Raw genomic sequence first — 16,588 nt, forward strand, 5'->3', positions numbered from 1 at the left:
ATTTGATTTTGCAATGTTTTTTTTGCAAAAACCAAAATTGGAATTATTGTACTGTTTTCCCCTTCTCAATGAAAGAAGTCTAATTTTTCAGATAGCTCATCTTAGATTTTTATATTAAATAGATAGATTCGGATGCTTATCATCCAAACCATGTTTTGAAACATATGGCTAGAGTAGAATAATTTCATTTTTAATAATTACATCAATATGTACCAAACATTTATTTGCGTGAATCACGGAAGAAATACAAGTTTGAGCACTATGCTACCACCATTAAATGCACTTTTTAATTTTGGTAGTGTTTCCTTGCACTTCAATGTTTATGTATGCTAATATTGAATGATTAACTCAATAAAAAAAAAAAAATAGAGCTGGTATCTAAACTTCAAGCAGGAGAGCAAGATCCAAATCACTAATCTTAAATCAAGATCTACATCTCATCACTCTAAGCACGACTCTCAAAGCAAAATCTACACTCAATTGATGTTATTGTTTCTCAAATCAAATGTACATTCATAGATTCCGAATCTCAAAGCAAGCTCTAATATCAAGAATAATAGATAATCTTAAAGCAAAACAATCTAACGGTCAGCACCGCTCGAAACTCTCCATTCTCTCTCGTTATTGCCTTTTTCTTCTCCCATCTTTAGATCTCTCCGGATCTCGCGGGTTCTTCTCAGCGGTGGAACCATCGAGAGAGAGATCCGATAGAGGGATCGCCGGAGAGGGAGCGAGCTCGCCGGATTTCAGGCTACAAAGATGAACATCTTCAGGCTCGCCGGGGACATGACCCATCTCTTGAGCGTCATCGTCCTCCTCCTCAAGATCCACACCATCAAATCCTGCGCCGGTATTGCTCTTCTCTTGCTATTTCTTGATTTCCGCTCTTTGAATCATGATCTGGGGGTTTTCTTTTGGTTTTTGATGTGATTTATCTGGTTTTGTTTTTGATTTTTGGTATCTAGAAATGCAAAGGGTTGGGGAACTTTGGTGTGTGGTTAGTTGGTAGGGTTTGTTTGGATTGATGGGGAAATAGAGGAAAAATTGAAGGAATTTATGATTTGGGTGGATTTGTTTTATAATTTGGCTTAATTGTTTTCTTTTGGTGATTGGAGGTGTGGTTTGCTTGATTTTGTGATGATCTTTGTGGTGAGAAATTGTCATAGAATCAGAATGGATATTAAGGTCTGAATCTAGGTTTTGCGTATGGGAAAAATGTAGGATTTACTGATGAAGTGGGTAGGATTAGGAGTTCAACTCGATTTGTTTACATTTTTGAGATTGGTTATGTGAATTTTTTGTTAGGGGCAACCATAAGCGTGTAAATTACTGTGGGAGGCCTGTGATTTTGATAGTTTGTGGATCTAGCCTGAAAGAGAAATTAACAAGAGCTTCCTTACAATTCATCTACTTCGGCACTTGATTTTTATGTATGACCAATTAGTGCTGGGATTTGTGTTTCTAGAGGCTGTGCGACCTGCAAAAATAAAAAAAAATGAAAAAAAAAAATTCTTGGTGTTGGATGTTTTAGTACTTGTTTTGTGTGTTTTTCTTTCTTTTACAATTAAATGCTTGGGTGAGAACTCCTTTGATGTCAAAATTCTGGTTCCAGAGTTAGGTGGCAAGTGAGATAACCAAGTCTTGGTTGATTGTAGCGGGTATCTGTCCTAATGCCATTTGTTCTTTTCTTACTAGTAGAGGATATTGCTTAGTAATGATTTTTGTGGACAAAAACTGTGCTAGTAGATAGATGGAAAGATAAACGACTCACTTATGTATCCTTTAAACACGAAGGTTGACCATGAAGAAAATCTCAATTGAGCGTGTTCTTCGTAATAGAACTTGGGATAGGTGCCCATTGGGCGGAGTTAACTTTAAGAATAAGTTATGGTTCTGAAATTTTTACCTTGATAATCCCCCTGAGTATGTTATAAAATAATAATGGAGTGTGGGGAGTTTACAGAATTATTGGATTTTAACCAATGACACTTGAGTGATTGTGTTTCTTATTTTATTGTGTTCGGCATGGATACAATTTTAAGCAAAAATATTATAGGTATGGTTTTGGAAGGATCATTAATTCAAATCCAGCCAAACAACATTATTAGGTGTATTCATTCTATTTCCCCCTGATAAATCCCTATAGGACCAATATTATTTTTTTTAACATAAGCATAATTGCTAACTATGCATAATACTTTACATGATTTTACAATAAGAATAATGAGGATTACAAAGAATCAACTTGTTTTGGTTTGGTGTACTCTGACATTACATAACCAACGAATGCTTGCCGGCAGAACAATCAAAAGTTGATATATAGAAGTCAATATGTGTATAACAAAGACAAGCAAGAGGAGTTTACATCTCCAACGTGTTCTGGCAATTACAAAAATGGAGCTACTAAGCTAGTTTTGAATTAAGTGAGAAAATTTTCAAAATAAACTTAATTTTTATGAAACTAAATATTGGAAGCTTGATAAAGTAAACAACACTAAGCCTGGGATTCTGGGAAGAAGAACAGTTACATATCATTGACAACCTTAAGATATTGTTTACTTGTCAACATATATGTCTTATTTCTTGCTGAAACTTCAAAAATTTTCTTATTAGCATGTATTTTGTTACAACCACCAAATCAAATCATTGTTGAAGTTGTTAGTGATCCAATGATCAATTATTGATCATAGGCATATATGCAAAGATGTAGGAACAAGACCAATGAGGTGTAAATATTGTAATTCTGATGAATACCTGCAAATGAAGTAAAAATCTCCATAATTTTACTTGGCAGACCATCCATCTGTGGTTTTTACAGTGGGTTGTGCTGATGGCGTTGATGCATTAGCCAATTTTCACGGCTTTCAAATCATCTTTATTTATGCAATTCTGGAATAACTGTATTTATCCTATCATTTAATTGCAGAGTTCACCTTCCATCCTTTTTCTCCTGCAGGAATTTCCTTGAAAACTCAAGAACTTTTTGCTCTTGTTTTTGCTAGTCGGTATTTGGACATTGTTACCGACTTCATATCACTGTACAATACTATTATGAAATTGATTTTCTTGGGTACTTCATTCTCCATTGTTTGGTACATGAGACGCCACAAGATTGTTCGGAGATCTTATGATAAGGAACAAGATACCTTCCGCCATTACTTTCTCATATTGCCATGCTTTGTTTTGGCGCTATTTATTAATGAAAAATTTACCTTCAAGGAGGTAAGTCCATATTTACCATAGTGATTTCTTTCAACTCCTTGCTTTTAAATATGTTGAATTTACCTCAGAAATGTTCATGACTGTTATTCAGTTTCCATCATTTCTGCATGTTTACTTTTGCCACCTCCAAATGTTGCTTGCACAGGTAATGTGGGCATTCTCGTTATACTTGGAGGCTGTTGCGATACTCCCCCAGTTGGTATTGTTGCAGAGGACAAGGAATATTGACAACTTAACTGGGCAATATGTTCTCCTTCTAGGGTGAGCAAATTCTCTCTGATTCTGTTTTATGATCTCCTGATTTAAGCAAAGTGAGAAAATTAAAACAAGTTACATGTCGTTGTTTTATTATTTATTTTATTTTATATTTTGCCATTATCAATAATAATGCACACCTGGTGTTTATATTTAGGATAACCTTCATTGTAATGCATACTTGTGGTTATATTCAGAATGAAAATAGATCTAGGTTAGACCTTCTCTCTCATTATGAACTACATTTTCATAAATCAAGTGGATATAAATAATAATCTGTGGCTATTGAGAAACTGTATGTGTTTCTTGAGCTGAGTGTCTTCCATTTCAGTAGAGAAGGTTTGAAGAGTATGAACTTTAAATATTAAATATAATAGATTCTACCTCCTGTCGACTGACATGTTTTCTGCATTGGCCATGAAAGAGGCAGTTTTCTGTTCCTCCTCCTTATACATGAAATTTTATACCGCACCTGACCTTTTGTTGTGATAGTAGTTGTTTATCTTTGTAAATTTCAGTTTGTTTCCTGCACATTCTAATGCCATTTGACACCTAATTTTACATAAACCATGCAATGGTCGAACTGAACAAGCTCATTTTGCATGCAGAGCATATCGAGCATTGTACATCCTAAATTGGATATACCGCTACATCACGGAGCCTAACTATGTTCACTGGATAAGTATGTGAATGATGTCAACTTTCCGACAATACACTACCATAAGATGAAGTTAATACTATTTCTCTGTTTATTAATTCCTTCCAAACTATGTTTTTCTCGCCACAGCTTGGATTTCTGGAACTGTGCAGACTCTGCTCTATGCCGACTTCTTTTATTATTACTTCAACAGGTGAACAATTGTGACACACTCAAATTCAAATGTGTAATCAATACGTTCCTAAAATGACATTTTTGGTATTTTTGCAGCTGGAAAAATAATGTGAAGCTTCAGTTACCAGCTTAATGTGGACCACATTTTTTCATCAACATTTTGGTACTCTTTCATGCCAAGACTGGATTGTTGGATCTTTTGGCACCCGCATCTCATAGTATCAAGATCCTCTACTTCTTGAAGGTGTATTTGTTCCTTTGAGAGGGGAATAACCAGGAGTTTTTTATAGATCCAATCATGAGCGCTTAAGAGTTGTGAATGTTTTATATCCAATTGAGGTCATTTAAAACTAGTCAAATGTAGGCCACTTCATTCATAAGACATGGTGAAAGTCATACTCTCTTGTATCAAAGTTTAATGTTTGTTTTATGAGCTGTGATAACTGAAATTTAAAAATCAACACCGGTGTAGTTGCACCTTTACCCTTTGTTTGAACCGGGGGAGGAGTAGGGAGTGATTGAAAAACTATTGTGTTTGGTTTATGGAGGATTGTAGAGTGTAGAGTAATTTATTATTATTTTTGGTTGAAAAAGAGGGAGGAAAGAGAAAGTACAATGTGTATTTAACTATTTTGCTCTTTTATAATAAAATAAGTAATAATATATATATAATAATTAATTATAGAATAATAATAATAATAACATAATATATGATAAACATTATAAAACATATAAATATATATAATAATATATATAATACAATAATTAAGGAAAGAGATTTATTTGAAAAAAAAATTAAGAGGAGTCATAACATTGTAATTATAATTGATGAATATTGGTTAAATTGTTAACATCTAATAATCATTCAAACATATCCTATTTTTTCATATTTTTTCACAAATTTATCAAAAATGGTGAAAATATATTTGAAAAACATACTATATTTTTTTTTTCATATTTAATAAAAATTCTGCCGTGATAAACATATTCAAGTTTTCACAATCCCAAAATAAACATTACTTGGGGAAGGGGTGGCAAAGTATTTGTATTTGTGTCAAGCAGGCCATTTGGTCAGAGAGAGCATAACATGAGAAGAACCAAGTCTAATAAAATGCTTGTATTTGTGGTCAGAGACCGACCATAAACATTAAAGATGCTCACAAAGGATCAAGATTGACATCCAATAAAAAAATATATAAAAAAATCATGATTTTTAGACAAACCCATCATGAAAATCCTCATTAATAAGAGATAACAAATCTTTTTGAATTTGGTGGAAGCCAAGAGTTTGAAATCAGAGATAGGATGCCAATCAATGAGCAACGATGGCCTTCACAGTGCATCTATCAATGGCAGCCAACTTTTTCTCATTTGTGAAATGAGAAAAGATAGGTCTTTTTAATAGGTAGGATATAATGAGAATTATACAAATACATGAAGGATAGTATTGATATTTTATATTATTTAAAAAATAATAAAATAAATAAATAAATAATAAACACCCACTCTCCTAAAAGACTCCAATATGGGAGAGTGGGTTATGAGGGGTGAAGCACCCCTCTTGCCCTCCACACCCTCTCTCACCCCCCTTCACTTCTCTAACCAAATAACTTCTACACCCTCAAACACCCCTCTCCATTCCTCCAACCAAACAAAGCTTTAAGGGGGCGTTTGGATCCAGGATTGGATCCTTGGGAGTGGGAATCACAAGTACTCATGCATCCCACTCCCATGTTTGGGTTAAAGTAATGAGAGTTCCATTGCTCTGATGGGATGGTTGGACCATCCCATTAAGGGGATTCCCATTACCCCCTAATGGAACTCATGAGAGGGGGTAATGGGATGTAATATCCATATTACCCCTGTCTTTATATTGAATTAATATTTAAAATTAATATAATTAATTAAATATTAATTTCAAATAAATAATAATTAAAAATAATGATATTTAAATTATTTTATAAGTAAATTTTTTTATTTTTGTTAATTAATTATATGTTAAAAAATTATTACTTTAAATAATTAATTATAATAACATATTTACATATTAATTAACATAATAAAATAATTTAAACATCATTATTTTTTTTAACTATTATTATAATTAAAATAATTAATTAATGGGGTGTAATACCCTATTATTATTTTAATTATTATAATTAAATATGTAAATTATATTAATTTACATATTTAATTATAATAAATTCTAAATATTTAATAATAAATAATATTAAATATTTATTATTAAACACAATTAATTATTTTATACAAATAATTTATTTACACAAAGGGTATTAATGTAATTTTTATTTTATCTCTCTCTTACTTTTTTCTATTCCTAACTCTCATTCCCTCCATCCAAACACATTCTTCATTATCCTCCTTTTTCCCCCTATTCTTATTCTCAGCAACATGATAACTTCTTTTTTTAATTTATTTGGAAGACTCGATTAATATTAGATATTTTATTAATATTAATGTTTTCTTAAACATGATTAATAAATACATTTATTTACAAGTGTTGCTACTGTATCTCAACACGGACAATTTATTTACCGCAGCGAGTAAAACAGAAATAGGAATCGAAAAATGCAAACTAATATGATGTCAAAAAACATTACTTTTTTTATTTGTTCACTTTAACTGATTTATACATACTAAAAAAATTAATTAAAATTAGTTATAATTTAAAATTTATAAACATTTACAAAATTATTTTTTATTTAAAATATATTTCTTAAAAATATGCAGTCAAATATAATTTATTAAAAATTATAAAAATATATTAAATAGGAAAAATAGATTTTTAAAAAATAATATTTCATGTTTTACAAATTTTTTATAATAAACAAATAAAAAATAAAATAAAAATCTTTAGAATAGGATACGTTTCAAAAGCACCGGATCAAATTTTTTTGGCCTCGTAAAAAAAAAAAATACTGAACCAAATTGAAGGTAGGGTTTTAATTGAACATAAAATAAAAATAGAGGCAGAGAAGAGGAAAAGGCAGGAATAAACATCGCACACATGATTGCAAGTGTGTCCAAATTGAACAGAAAATGACACAAGAGTCGAACAAAGTTAAAACCATATAGAATCTCTAATTCCATGTCTATCCAGAATAGTGCTGGTCATTTCACTCTACAAAGGCCCACTTTGCATTCACACCACTAAATATCTCAACTAAAATGTAAAACCTAAACTTCAGTCAGACCACCAACAACACCACCACCGGTTTGGTGCAGCATGGCATCAATTTCATCCCCATCTTCCATTTCCAGCTGAATATAGTAGTAGCACCACACACGCATACAAGAAAACAAAGACAAAGAAACGAAGGTTTAATCAGATTAAATCCAATCACAACAAGGATTGAAGGCAAATGCTATGTTTAGGATATTTACCTCATCTGGGGTCTGCTCCCCGCGAAGCCGACGCCCATCAAACAGGAAAGCAATGGAGTTGAAATCCACTGATTGCCGATCACAGTATGCGTTCATCAGCTTCCGAAGCTGAGTGCTGCGCTTGATCCTGAAGAAAACCTCGTTCCCATCCTACATTGGAGGTTATGAGAAATGAAAGTACTGAGAATCAAAGGAAATATATATATTACAGGGGAGAAAGACTTCTATAACATATGGCTATACAGAATAACTAACGACCACAACATGTTAGCACAGTCACCTGGGCATGTGATGGCATACTTGAAAACCAGTAGACAAAACAGGACTAGCTCAAGTCCAGATCATTAAGCAAAATTAGAACTACCCATAAAGAAGCACACTTAAAGCCTTAATGGATTCAGAAAGCTAGATATAATTAGGCAAACAATTAGAACTATCAACAAACAAGGCTGAGATCAAAGTCAATCTACCATTTTAAATGATTGAATGGGGTTATCTATGGAATCATGGTTAATTTCAGGTTAATGGATGATGACAGACCAAGCAAATACAGAATGGATGTACTAATAATATTGCAATGTGCCTAGTTAAACTAAGAACAATACGAAGTTCATCATATAAGGGTTCCTTTACAAACTAGTTGATGGATACAAATACATGAGTCATAGATAATAGATGATAAAAATGAATTGAAGAATTCATCAGAATTTGGAGTCAGGTATATACATTATTGCAAACCTTAGGCAAACAAGTATAATATGATGGGGCCACACAAATCAGGGAATTGAGATTTATGTAATGTGTCGATTTTTGTATATCAAAAGAAACATAAGCACAAATCCTCAAAGAGCTACCTCACACGTAAATGCAGATTATATATCTGGAGACAGGCATTATGGATTTGCTAACCAAGCAATCAGGCATAAATAGTTCCTACTGAAGATCCATTTCCAAGAATTACATTTTTTCATTTCAACAAATCAGAATTGTAAAACATTCACAGTACATCAAACATCAGAAAAATAAACAAATGTCAATACAGTTGCCCAGTAGAGATTCAAAAGGGAATTGAAGTGATCCATTACAAATGATTTAAAATCAGAGGACATAATCAAAGCAATTAATTGATCACAAGTGCTCCAGAAACAATATACATAACCACGACATCAGATTTCCCAAAACAAAGCAGCGAAGAGACCTTTAAGGCCTAAATTTACTAAGAACAACAAAACCCCAATTCAATCACAAAAGCATGGTCTTTTCCTCAAATTCAGATCATTCACCATCAAATACGAATTTATATAATTGCATCAGCACCAAATTACAACCAACCAACAAAGAATTTCACCATCCGAGACATCTAGACCAAATCAAACCGAACACCAAACAATCACCATAATTCCAAACCTAATACCTTCACTCAAACCATCAATCATCCAAATCGACACAAAAATTCTTGTAAAAACCATCAAAAACCAACAAAACAACCAACAATCCCATCAACACCACACGATTAACAACACAAACATTACTATCTCAATCCAGATCAAACAAATCCCACAAAACCTAGAAAAAACAGACATAAAAAAGACATCAAAAGAGACAGCGAATAGAGAATCGAACCTGACCCTTGACCTTGAGATTGATGTGCGCCGACTGATCGCCGGCCGGCTTCTTATCCTCCTCCTGCTGCCCCGACATCGTCGTCTTCCTCGAGATCTAGGGTTTCTAGGGTTTTGAAAACCAATTAAAAATTAAATCACAGACGCGTTGTGGTGTTCTCGCCTTTCAATTTATAGTGACGACCCAAAAAAATCCAAATGAATAATAATTTCGAATCCGCCACCAGATTAACGGCCAGCATTGCATCAAGGTTTTTGTACGGCAGAGATCTCCTTGCACGCGACGGCGATTCACTTTCACAAATCTAAACCGTACGATTGCCTCCAGATTTAAAGCGTGATCACCATCGTACGGCGTGGATTTAAGATTAGGTTGCAATCTCGAGGCAAGATTCCTCCTTATCTTCCTTTTCTGGGAATCTACGATTTTTTTTTTATCAAAAAAATGGATAATTTTTTTCATCAATTTATTTATTTTTTAAATCATCTGTTTTTATTAAATTATCTATTTAATTTGTTAAACTCAATATTTATTATTTTTTTAAAGTTTTATAAAGATAAAGTTAACTATAAGTGTCTCAAAATAAACTATTTTAAAAATTTATTGGATCATTATATTGAGTTGACTCATTGATTTGGTTGCTGTTAAGTTACGCTATCTTTGAGAATTTTATTTAAAGCATTTATATTAATAAATTATTAGTTCTCTTTTTACTCATAAACCCTTGAAAGACTTGAAATTGCACATGGCCCCATAAAACCATTGGTTTTGGTGAATAATTTTTTTGAGTGGTTTGTTTTTTTGACTTGACTAAATAAACAATGAGTTTAATCAATTTTATTAGATTTATTAATTGTCACATGAAGGTCATTTTCAAGATTCATGTCATATCCACCAAAAATTAATTAATCACTTAATTAAAAAGTTATACATTTCAGTTTTTTTTCTCAATTAAATTATTCATTCAATTTAAAATTATAAGAAATGTAAAATTTTAATATTTTTTTTAAAAGCAATCTAAAAATATATATAAACATTTTAGATCAACATAAATAAAACTAGAATGCAAATGGATATAAAACCAATTTTTTTAAAAAAATCCAAATAAGCCAAATTATATACTAAAGTAATAAATAATATATTATATACTTAAAAAAATATTAATTTAAATAACTAATTTTTTTTATTAAAAATAAAACAATTAACAAAAAAAGCCATAACACTTTACTAAAACAATTTCACAGTTTGTACATGAAGAGCTCTTTACTCATTTTATCTATACAAGTCCACACAAGTTTTTCATCATTGTAGTAAAAATTCTTCTCACTATATACAGTGAAACTAATCAAAAGATTTTTTAATATACATGAACATAAAAACATGAGGATGAACTTCTAATTTGATTCTCATTCACAGTGATGACATTGTGTGTGTTCTTCCTGAAATCAAAAAGCAAATTGTTACTTGTTTTTATACCAATAAGACGACGGATAGTTTGTTATATGAAAAACATGCAATTTTACCTCCTCATGAAGATGCTGAATTCGACGTCTTTGTTTGCATTGGCAGGTTCGAGGTGCCAAGTGAATGAAGCGAGCAAGGCGCAAGAAGAATGCTCGGATCTGGTTCGATGTGCTGCATTCAAAGATTTAATTGTAAAACATACAAGTGAAACAAATTGAAGAATAAGTTTGTTGTTCATTCATTGAATCAAACAGTAGGCGACAATTTCCCATCTTTGTTCATTTAATACAACATGACTGAAAAGTGCATGGTTTAGATTCATTTTGTTAATTTTCGAGGCATCACAGAACATCAATTGAAGTGCTTGAACTAAATTTACTGAGGCGATGAGAGAATGATTTTATTGTACATTCATTCAATGTCTTATTTCATTCAACAAAACATGCCTTAAAACAGTGAAAAAAAGTGTGTAGTTTGATTCTTTTCTCTAATTTTTTAAGCATCACAGAACATCAATTAAAGCTAATAAATTGTTTAAACTCAGTTTCACATCCTGTTTGAAACAATCGAAAAATGAGCATGCAGTTCATTCATTTATTCTAACAGTAGGTAACAATTTCCTTCTTTACTTCATTCAATCAAAACATGACTGATGATGAGTTCTTGTATGCTTAACTAGCTAATTTTTATAGGCATCACAAGAAATCGATTAAAGCTAATAAATGGTTTAAACTCGATTTCACACCTTAGTCTGTGACGATTACAGGTACTGAAGAATGCCAACAAGCCTTTTATAATGCTTCCGCTAGCTCGAAAAACCTAGAATGCACAAGATGGCTTTAGTTCGCAATTGTATGAATACAAGATTGAGTATGTTGTATCAAAATATGATTTAGTAAACCTGAGAGAATAAATCGTTCCATAGCCCCCGCCACACCGATATTTCATTAGCCCCTTGCTTTGCTTTTGACACATATGCCAGCTGAAGAATATTTCGAGCGAACCCCCATACGTATCTTACAAAATCATCAGCATCGAATAGTAACGATATCAAATAGCTTGCCAATGTGATGATGCATCTTATGGGAAAAAGGAGTAACTCCCATAGAGAACATGCTAAAGGATAAACTGGTATTGCTGAAATTGTAAGGAAAAAAATATGGTAAGACACAAATTGAAGTGATAATTTAAAAAAATATAAGAAATTTTTGTGTGAATGGCGTACCAATTGTGCAAATGTATGAATAGAGTAGCTCAAATGGAGAAACAAAAACATCAATTAGATCGAGAAATATGTTGTACATGGATTCAATAGCAAACCATGCTGTTGATAAGAAAAGCTCGGCAGTCTCAGAACATGCATCCCACAAAGGAGAGATGAATCCTGCAACTTCCGAGAGTGGTGCAGAAAATGGTCTCGCAATTGCTGCTAGCACCGTTCTACCTGTCCCTATGATCATCATAAACCACTTAAAACCTCTTTCAAGATTCTGAAGGAATAGCATTGTTCCAAGATACTGTATTCTTGAAGCCATGTCCCATGCTTCGATCCAACTAAATAATGGACCACAAATGCGAGATGCAGTGACCTTCAGTAGGGGTACATTCTTATACAAATCATAGAAACCGATGATCACTGTTACTAATGATATCAATATATAAAGAGTTCTTGCTAAGTGCCGCATCCATGGACGATAAAAATGACAAAAAAGAGGATAGGATTGGAAAAATATAACCCAAGAAGGAAGTCCAGACTCGAGCAATGTCAAAAGCCTCAGTTCAGAAATGATAATTTGCCTTAGTTTGAACGGCAGTAGGCTGTCGTTAAATCTGAAGAGTAGCAATTTGTCTGAGTAATGGGTTGGTCCAATTTCGGGTTCCCCGTCCATCTCTACACACTCCTCTGATCTCTTTTCAGAACCATTAGAATTCATATTATCATCAGTCTCATGAGGAGATTCTTGAACATCTGAGCATTCGTGAAGAATTTCTTCAGATGAAGAATCATCATGCCAGTGATCAGTTTTGGGATCACATAACTTCCTTAGGTTGTCCTTAACTGATTGAATTTCAGATTTTCTGCCAGAGAACCATACCGATAGACAACTTAAAGCTTGGTCGGGGCTATAGAATTCCCATTTCTTCATGGATTTCACCTCAAGAGCTAGAGATGTATCAGTCTGCGAACAACACACAAGTCTTCTGAACACAAGAGAGCACAAATTATGAACTGAAAGGGACTAATTTATTATACAGAATAGAAGTCCATAAATGGATACCTGCAGCTCATTCAAATAGTTAATACCATGGACATCTTTCCATGATACCTCAAACACAAGAAAACCATGAAGAGCTTTGCTCAAGTCCATAGCAGAGAAGAGGTATTTCTCTCGCCTTTTTAAAGTTTCAATGACCGGCAGCCATCTGCACAACCTCCTGGCATTATCCTGATTAGATGAGCAGCAGCCATTACGTTCTGTTTCATTGCCTGCATTAGTGGCTCTGTCACGGGTCCTGGTATTTGCAAATGGAGACATTCTGTACTGCATATAAGGCAGCACGATGAGCAAATAACAATAACTTTTAATGAAAAGCTGGACATCAACAAAGACATGGTGAGAAGGACACACCTTGGTAACCATTAATTGCCACAGCCTTGCTGATCTGGACTGTTGGTTCAACAACCATGGTCTATTATCAACTAGAATCAAAATTTTATTACTCCCGAGAGTAAAATACAAGAAAGCCCGTGAAACATAAGATTGTATATCACTGCAAAATATCATAGGAGAGTTATCAATTCATTCAGTAGGAGAGTTATCAATTCATTCAGAATTGTCAGAGTATTCTTATGCATGAAAATGAAGAATGTAAGTAAATAAATTTTAATCTGTCCAAGTATTAACTCCCTTCGACCATTGGAGAATTTATGCTTACAGTACAGATAAATAATCTTGATGCATATATTTCAGTGTGCCAGAAATTCAACATATGAGTAATCAGTAACCAAGAATGTTTGTTTTTCATCTGCCGAATATTTTTAGATAACATTCTTAATATAACAAAAAATTGGAAATATGATGATCAGATTTGAGACAACAAAGAAAAAAACAGAAGCACTGCAGTAGACATCAAGTGGATTAAAACACAAGAGGCCAAGTACAGAAATTAGAAACAAGTCAGCTTTTGGTATCTTTCCATTAGTGCAGAAACTTTGCCAGTTGATAGCGAAAATCCTGTTCTGATAATAATTATTTATTCATATCCTCATTGCTCCTCAACTTGGCCTTATGATTTTGAGAATTCAAAACACACAATTACTATGCCGCAATCGAAATTTTCAGTTAACCATAGTACTTATATGTCTTGATCATAGTTGCTATAAAGGAAAATTATTTTGGTACTCACCCAATTTGCAAGCCTGTCAATGGATATATTTCAGGTAGCGTCTCCATTCAATTTGTTCTCTACCGTGGAAACGCCAACCAAACCTGAAACATGTATGTTTTCTGCAGTGTAAGGTAATTGCCTTCAAGGATTATGAAAACTTAATTATGATGTATGCAGCCAAAAGCTATTAAATCTAATTCAATGCCAAATTAGAGACAGACCTCGTGAGCAATTTTAAGGAAATAATAATTGCTTGTATGGACTTTTTAAAGCTAAAATAAATGCAAATCAACAACAAGAGATGCCTAAAAGATGACTAAGAGAGACATACATAAAGGAGTTAAGAGACAAAGCAATCCACAAAACGTGATTTGAAAATACAATATTGGAAGAAAAAGAGGAACACCAAATGGACAATGAAAGGAGAATCCAATACCAAGTTAGGAATCACTGGATTCAGAGTACATCAGATCAAATAATTATCCGGCTATGGATATTATAAACTCTATAATGAAACTTCTCAGCAACATTGATAACTAGTATAATAAGAAGAGATGTTGAAAAGCACTAGCACAATTCTAGGGAAAAAAATTGAAAAAAAAAGGGAACTGTTTCTGGATTCGAAACCGTAAAAAATGACAGTGACTACTGAACGATATAAGTGCAAACTTGCAAATATAAAAAAAATGAACGACTATAAACGCACAAAAAGAAGATGCTAGAACTGATCGATCACCAACCAAGGAAAAAGAAATTGAGCACTAAAGGGAAACAAAAACCTAATTTCATCTCTAACCGAATCCAATTCCATTCAAGTCTTGTATGAACCCATAGTTTTGCAATTGAATTCGTACCAATATCTCAAAATTCCAAACTCCCACTAACCAATTGAAGCAAAAGAGACATAAAACTAATATTCAGCATGTATTTCCCTCCATCCAACCAAAAAATAAAAAAATAATGAACAAAACAAATCAATAAGGCAATGTTCAAGAAATCACAAAAGAATAAAGGAAATGAGAAAAATCCACTAAAGAGAACCTAAGAATAAAACATCTCAGCAAAAGGAACTTGCCATACAAGCTTAAAACCATACCTAATATACTAAAGATAAAGAATTAAATATTTCTTATTGGATTTGGTTTTCTTAACAAAGTGGCAACTATATTCTCAAACAATGATTTGAACTCAACTATAGCACAATATATATATATATATATATATATATATATTAGATTTCAGAAGAAGAAAAAACATATCTTTCATTCTTTCATGCTTAAAGACAACAACCTTCTTTAGGGCTCAAGTTCAAGCAATTAACAACTCAAAATTCAACAATCTAATATTCAAGAAATCCATGCATGAAAAGAACAAACCAAAGAAAACAAAGAAGCAGAAAACCCCAACATCAAAATGATTTCTCAACAATCCATGGTTTATTTAGTCAAAAAATAAGGAAAAAAAGCAGTGCGTATCCAAAAGTGATAGATATTGAAATGAAGGCATGAAATTGATCAAAATAAACAATGAAAACATGGAAAAATTCAGAAAAAAAGGAGAAGAAACACAAACGCACCATTAATCTTTGGAGAATTTGAAAAATAGAGAGAGATAGATGAGAGGATCACAGAGAAAGATAGGATTTTTTAGAAGCAAAGGGAATAAAACGCGGGAGGGAATTAGAGAGAAGCGCGTCGAGCCTCTCTTTCCGTTGCTCTTCGGTTTGCGGATCCTCCGAAGGATCCGATTACTTTAAAATCCGATAACCCGATATCTTTAATTTGAATTATTACACATTATTCTAATTTAAGCTATTAATGACCTCAAAATTCAGATCATTTTATCATTAAAATATCGTTTTTTATTATAAATATTATTTTTTAATTAATTACTGAAATACATATTTCCGTAATTATTTATGAAAATAAGTATTTTTTATTTTATAATATTTTTTTAAGTTAAAAAGGTCCTACTAATTTTTTAATGTTAATTTTTTTTTAAAACAACATGTCCTATTAATTTTTTATATTAAAATTTTATTTTTTTAAAAAAACTGCAGGACCCAGTAGTTTTTTTAAATTAAAAAATAGTTTTACATTCAAACTTTTATATTTCATAATATTTTTTTATAATTTTTTTATTGGGCTTGTTAGGATGAATTATTGGTGGCATGTGGCACCTACCCCATTCACTAGAGTCATTAGATGAAATTGATTTTAACCATCAATTTATTAGATGAAGCGCCTATAAACCTCCAAGTTTTTGTAAAAACACATACGTATTTCGTAAAAGATTTATCAATATAAAGAGAAGCTTCTCTAAAATTAGTGGAAGTATTATGAAATTATAACTGTTTGAAAGTAAAAATAGGAGAGAGAAGGGGGAAAAATAAATTAT

At 32.4% G+C, this 16,588-nt stretch overlaps 3 protein-coding genes across 6 annotated transcripts; 1 reads left to right on the top strand and 2 right to left on the bottom strand.

Moving 5' to 3' along the window:
* Positions 1-613: 613 nt before the first annotated feature.
* On the top strand, positions 614-4,795 carry LOC120275462 (ER lumen protein-retaining receptor). Its single transcript, XM_039282045.1, has 6 exons — positions 614-850; positions 2,957-3,222; positions 3,368-3,483; positions 4,086-4,159; positions 4,265-4,328; positions 4,406-4,795. The coding sequence occupies exons 1-6, from the start codon at positions 760-762 to the stop codon at positions 4,440-4,442; spliced, it is 648 nt and encodes a 215-aa protein (XP_039137979.1). The 5' UTR covers positions 614-759; the 3' UTR covers positions 4,443-4,795.
* A 2,513-nt stretch (positions 4,796-7,308) lies between these two features.
* LOC120275463 (small ubiquitin-related modifier 2-like) lies at positions 7,309-9,493 on the bottom strand. Its single transcript, XM_039282046.1, has 3 exons — positions 9,338-9,493; positions 7,715-7,864; positions 7,309-7,591 (listed from the first exon to the last, which is right to left on the bottom strand). Exons 1-3 carry the CDS (start codon positions 9,413-9,415, stop codon positions 7,508-7,510), a joined length of 312 nt encoding a protein of 103 aa, XP_039137980.1. The 5' UTR covers positions 9,416-9,493; the 3' UTR covers positions 7,309-7,507.
* Positions 9,494-10,555: 1,062 nt separating this feature from the next.
* LOC120275460 lies at positions 10,556-15,858 on the bottom strand. 4 transcript variants are annotated; one of them, XM_039282033.1, is made up of 9 exons: positions 15,768-15,858; positions 14,210-14,292; positions 13,432-13,573; positions 13,081-13,344; positions 12,027-12,981; positions 11,703-11,938; positions 11,547-11,620; positions 10,861-10,972; positions 10,556-10,776 (listed from the first exon to the last, which is right to left on the bottom strand). In XM_039282033.1, exons 2-9 carry the CDS (start codon positions 14,254-14,256, stop codon positions 10,744-10,746), a joined length of 1,863 nt encoding a protein of 620 aa, XP_039137967.1. In that variant the 5' UTR covers positions 14,257-14,292; positions 15,768-15,858; the 3' UTR covers positions 10,556-10,743. The 4 variants fall into 4 exon arrangements, with proteins under 4 accessions (XP_039137967.1, XP_039137968.1, XP_039137969.1 ...); XM_039282034.1 differs by lacking the exon at positions 15,768-15,858 and adding an exon at positions 14,628-14,931; XM_039282035.1 differs by lacking the exon at positions 15,768-15,858 and adding an exon at positions 14,413-14,612.
* Between the last annotated feature and the right edge of the window lie 730 nt (positions 15,859-16,588).

This window comes from Dioscorea cayenensis, chromosome 14, assembly GCF_009730915.1.
Source record: "Dioscorea cayenensis subsp. rotundata cultivar TDr96_F1 chromosome 14, TDr96_F1_v2_PseudoChromosome.rev07_lg8_w22 25.fasta, whole genome shotgun sequence".
Lineage (NCBI taxonomy): Eukaryota > Viridiplantae > Streptophyta > Magnoliopsida > Dioscoreales > Dioscoreaceae > Dioscorea > Dioscorea cayenensis.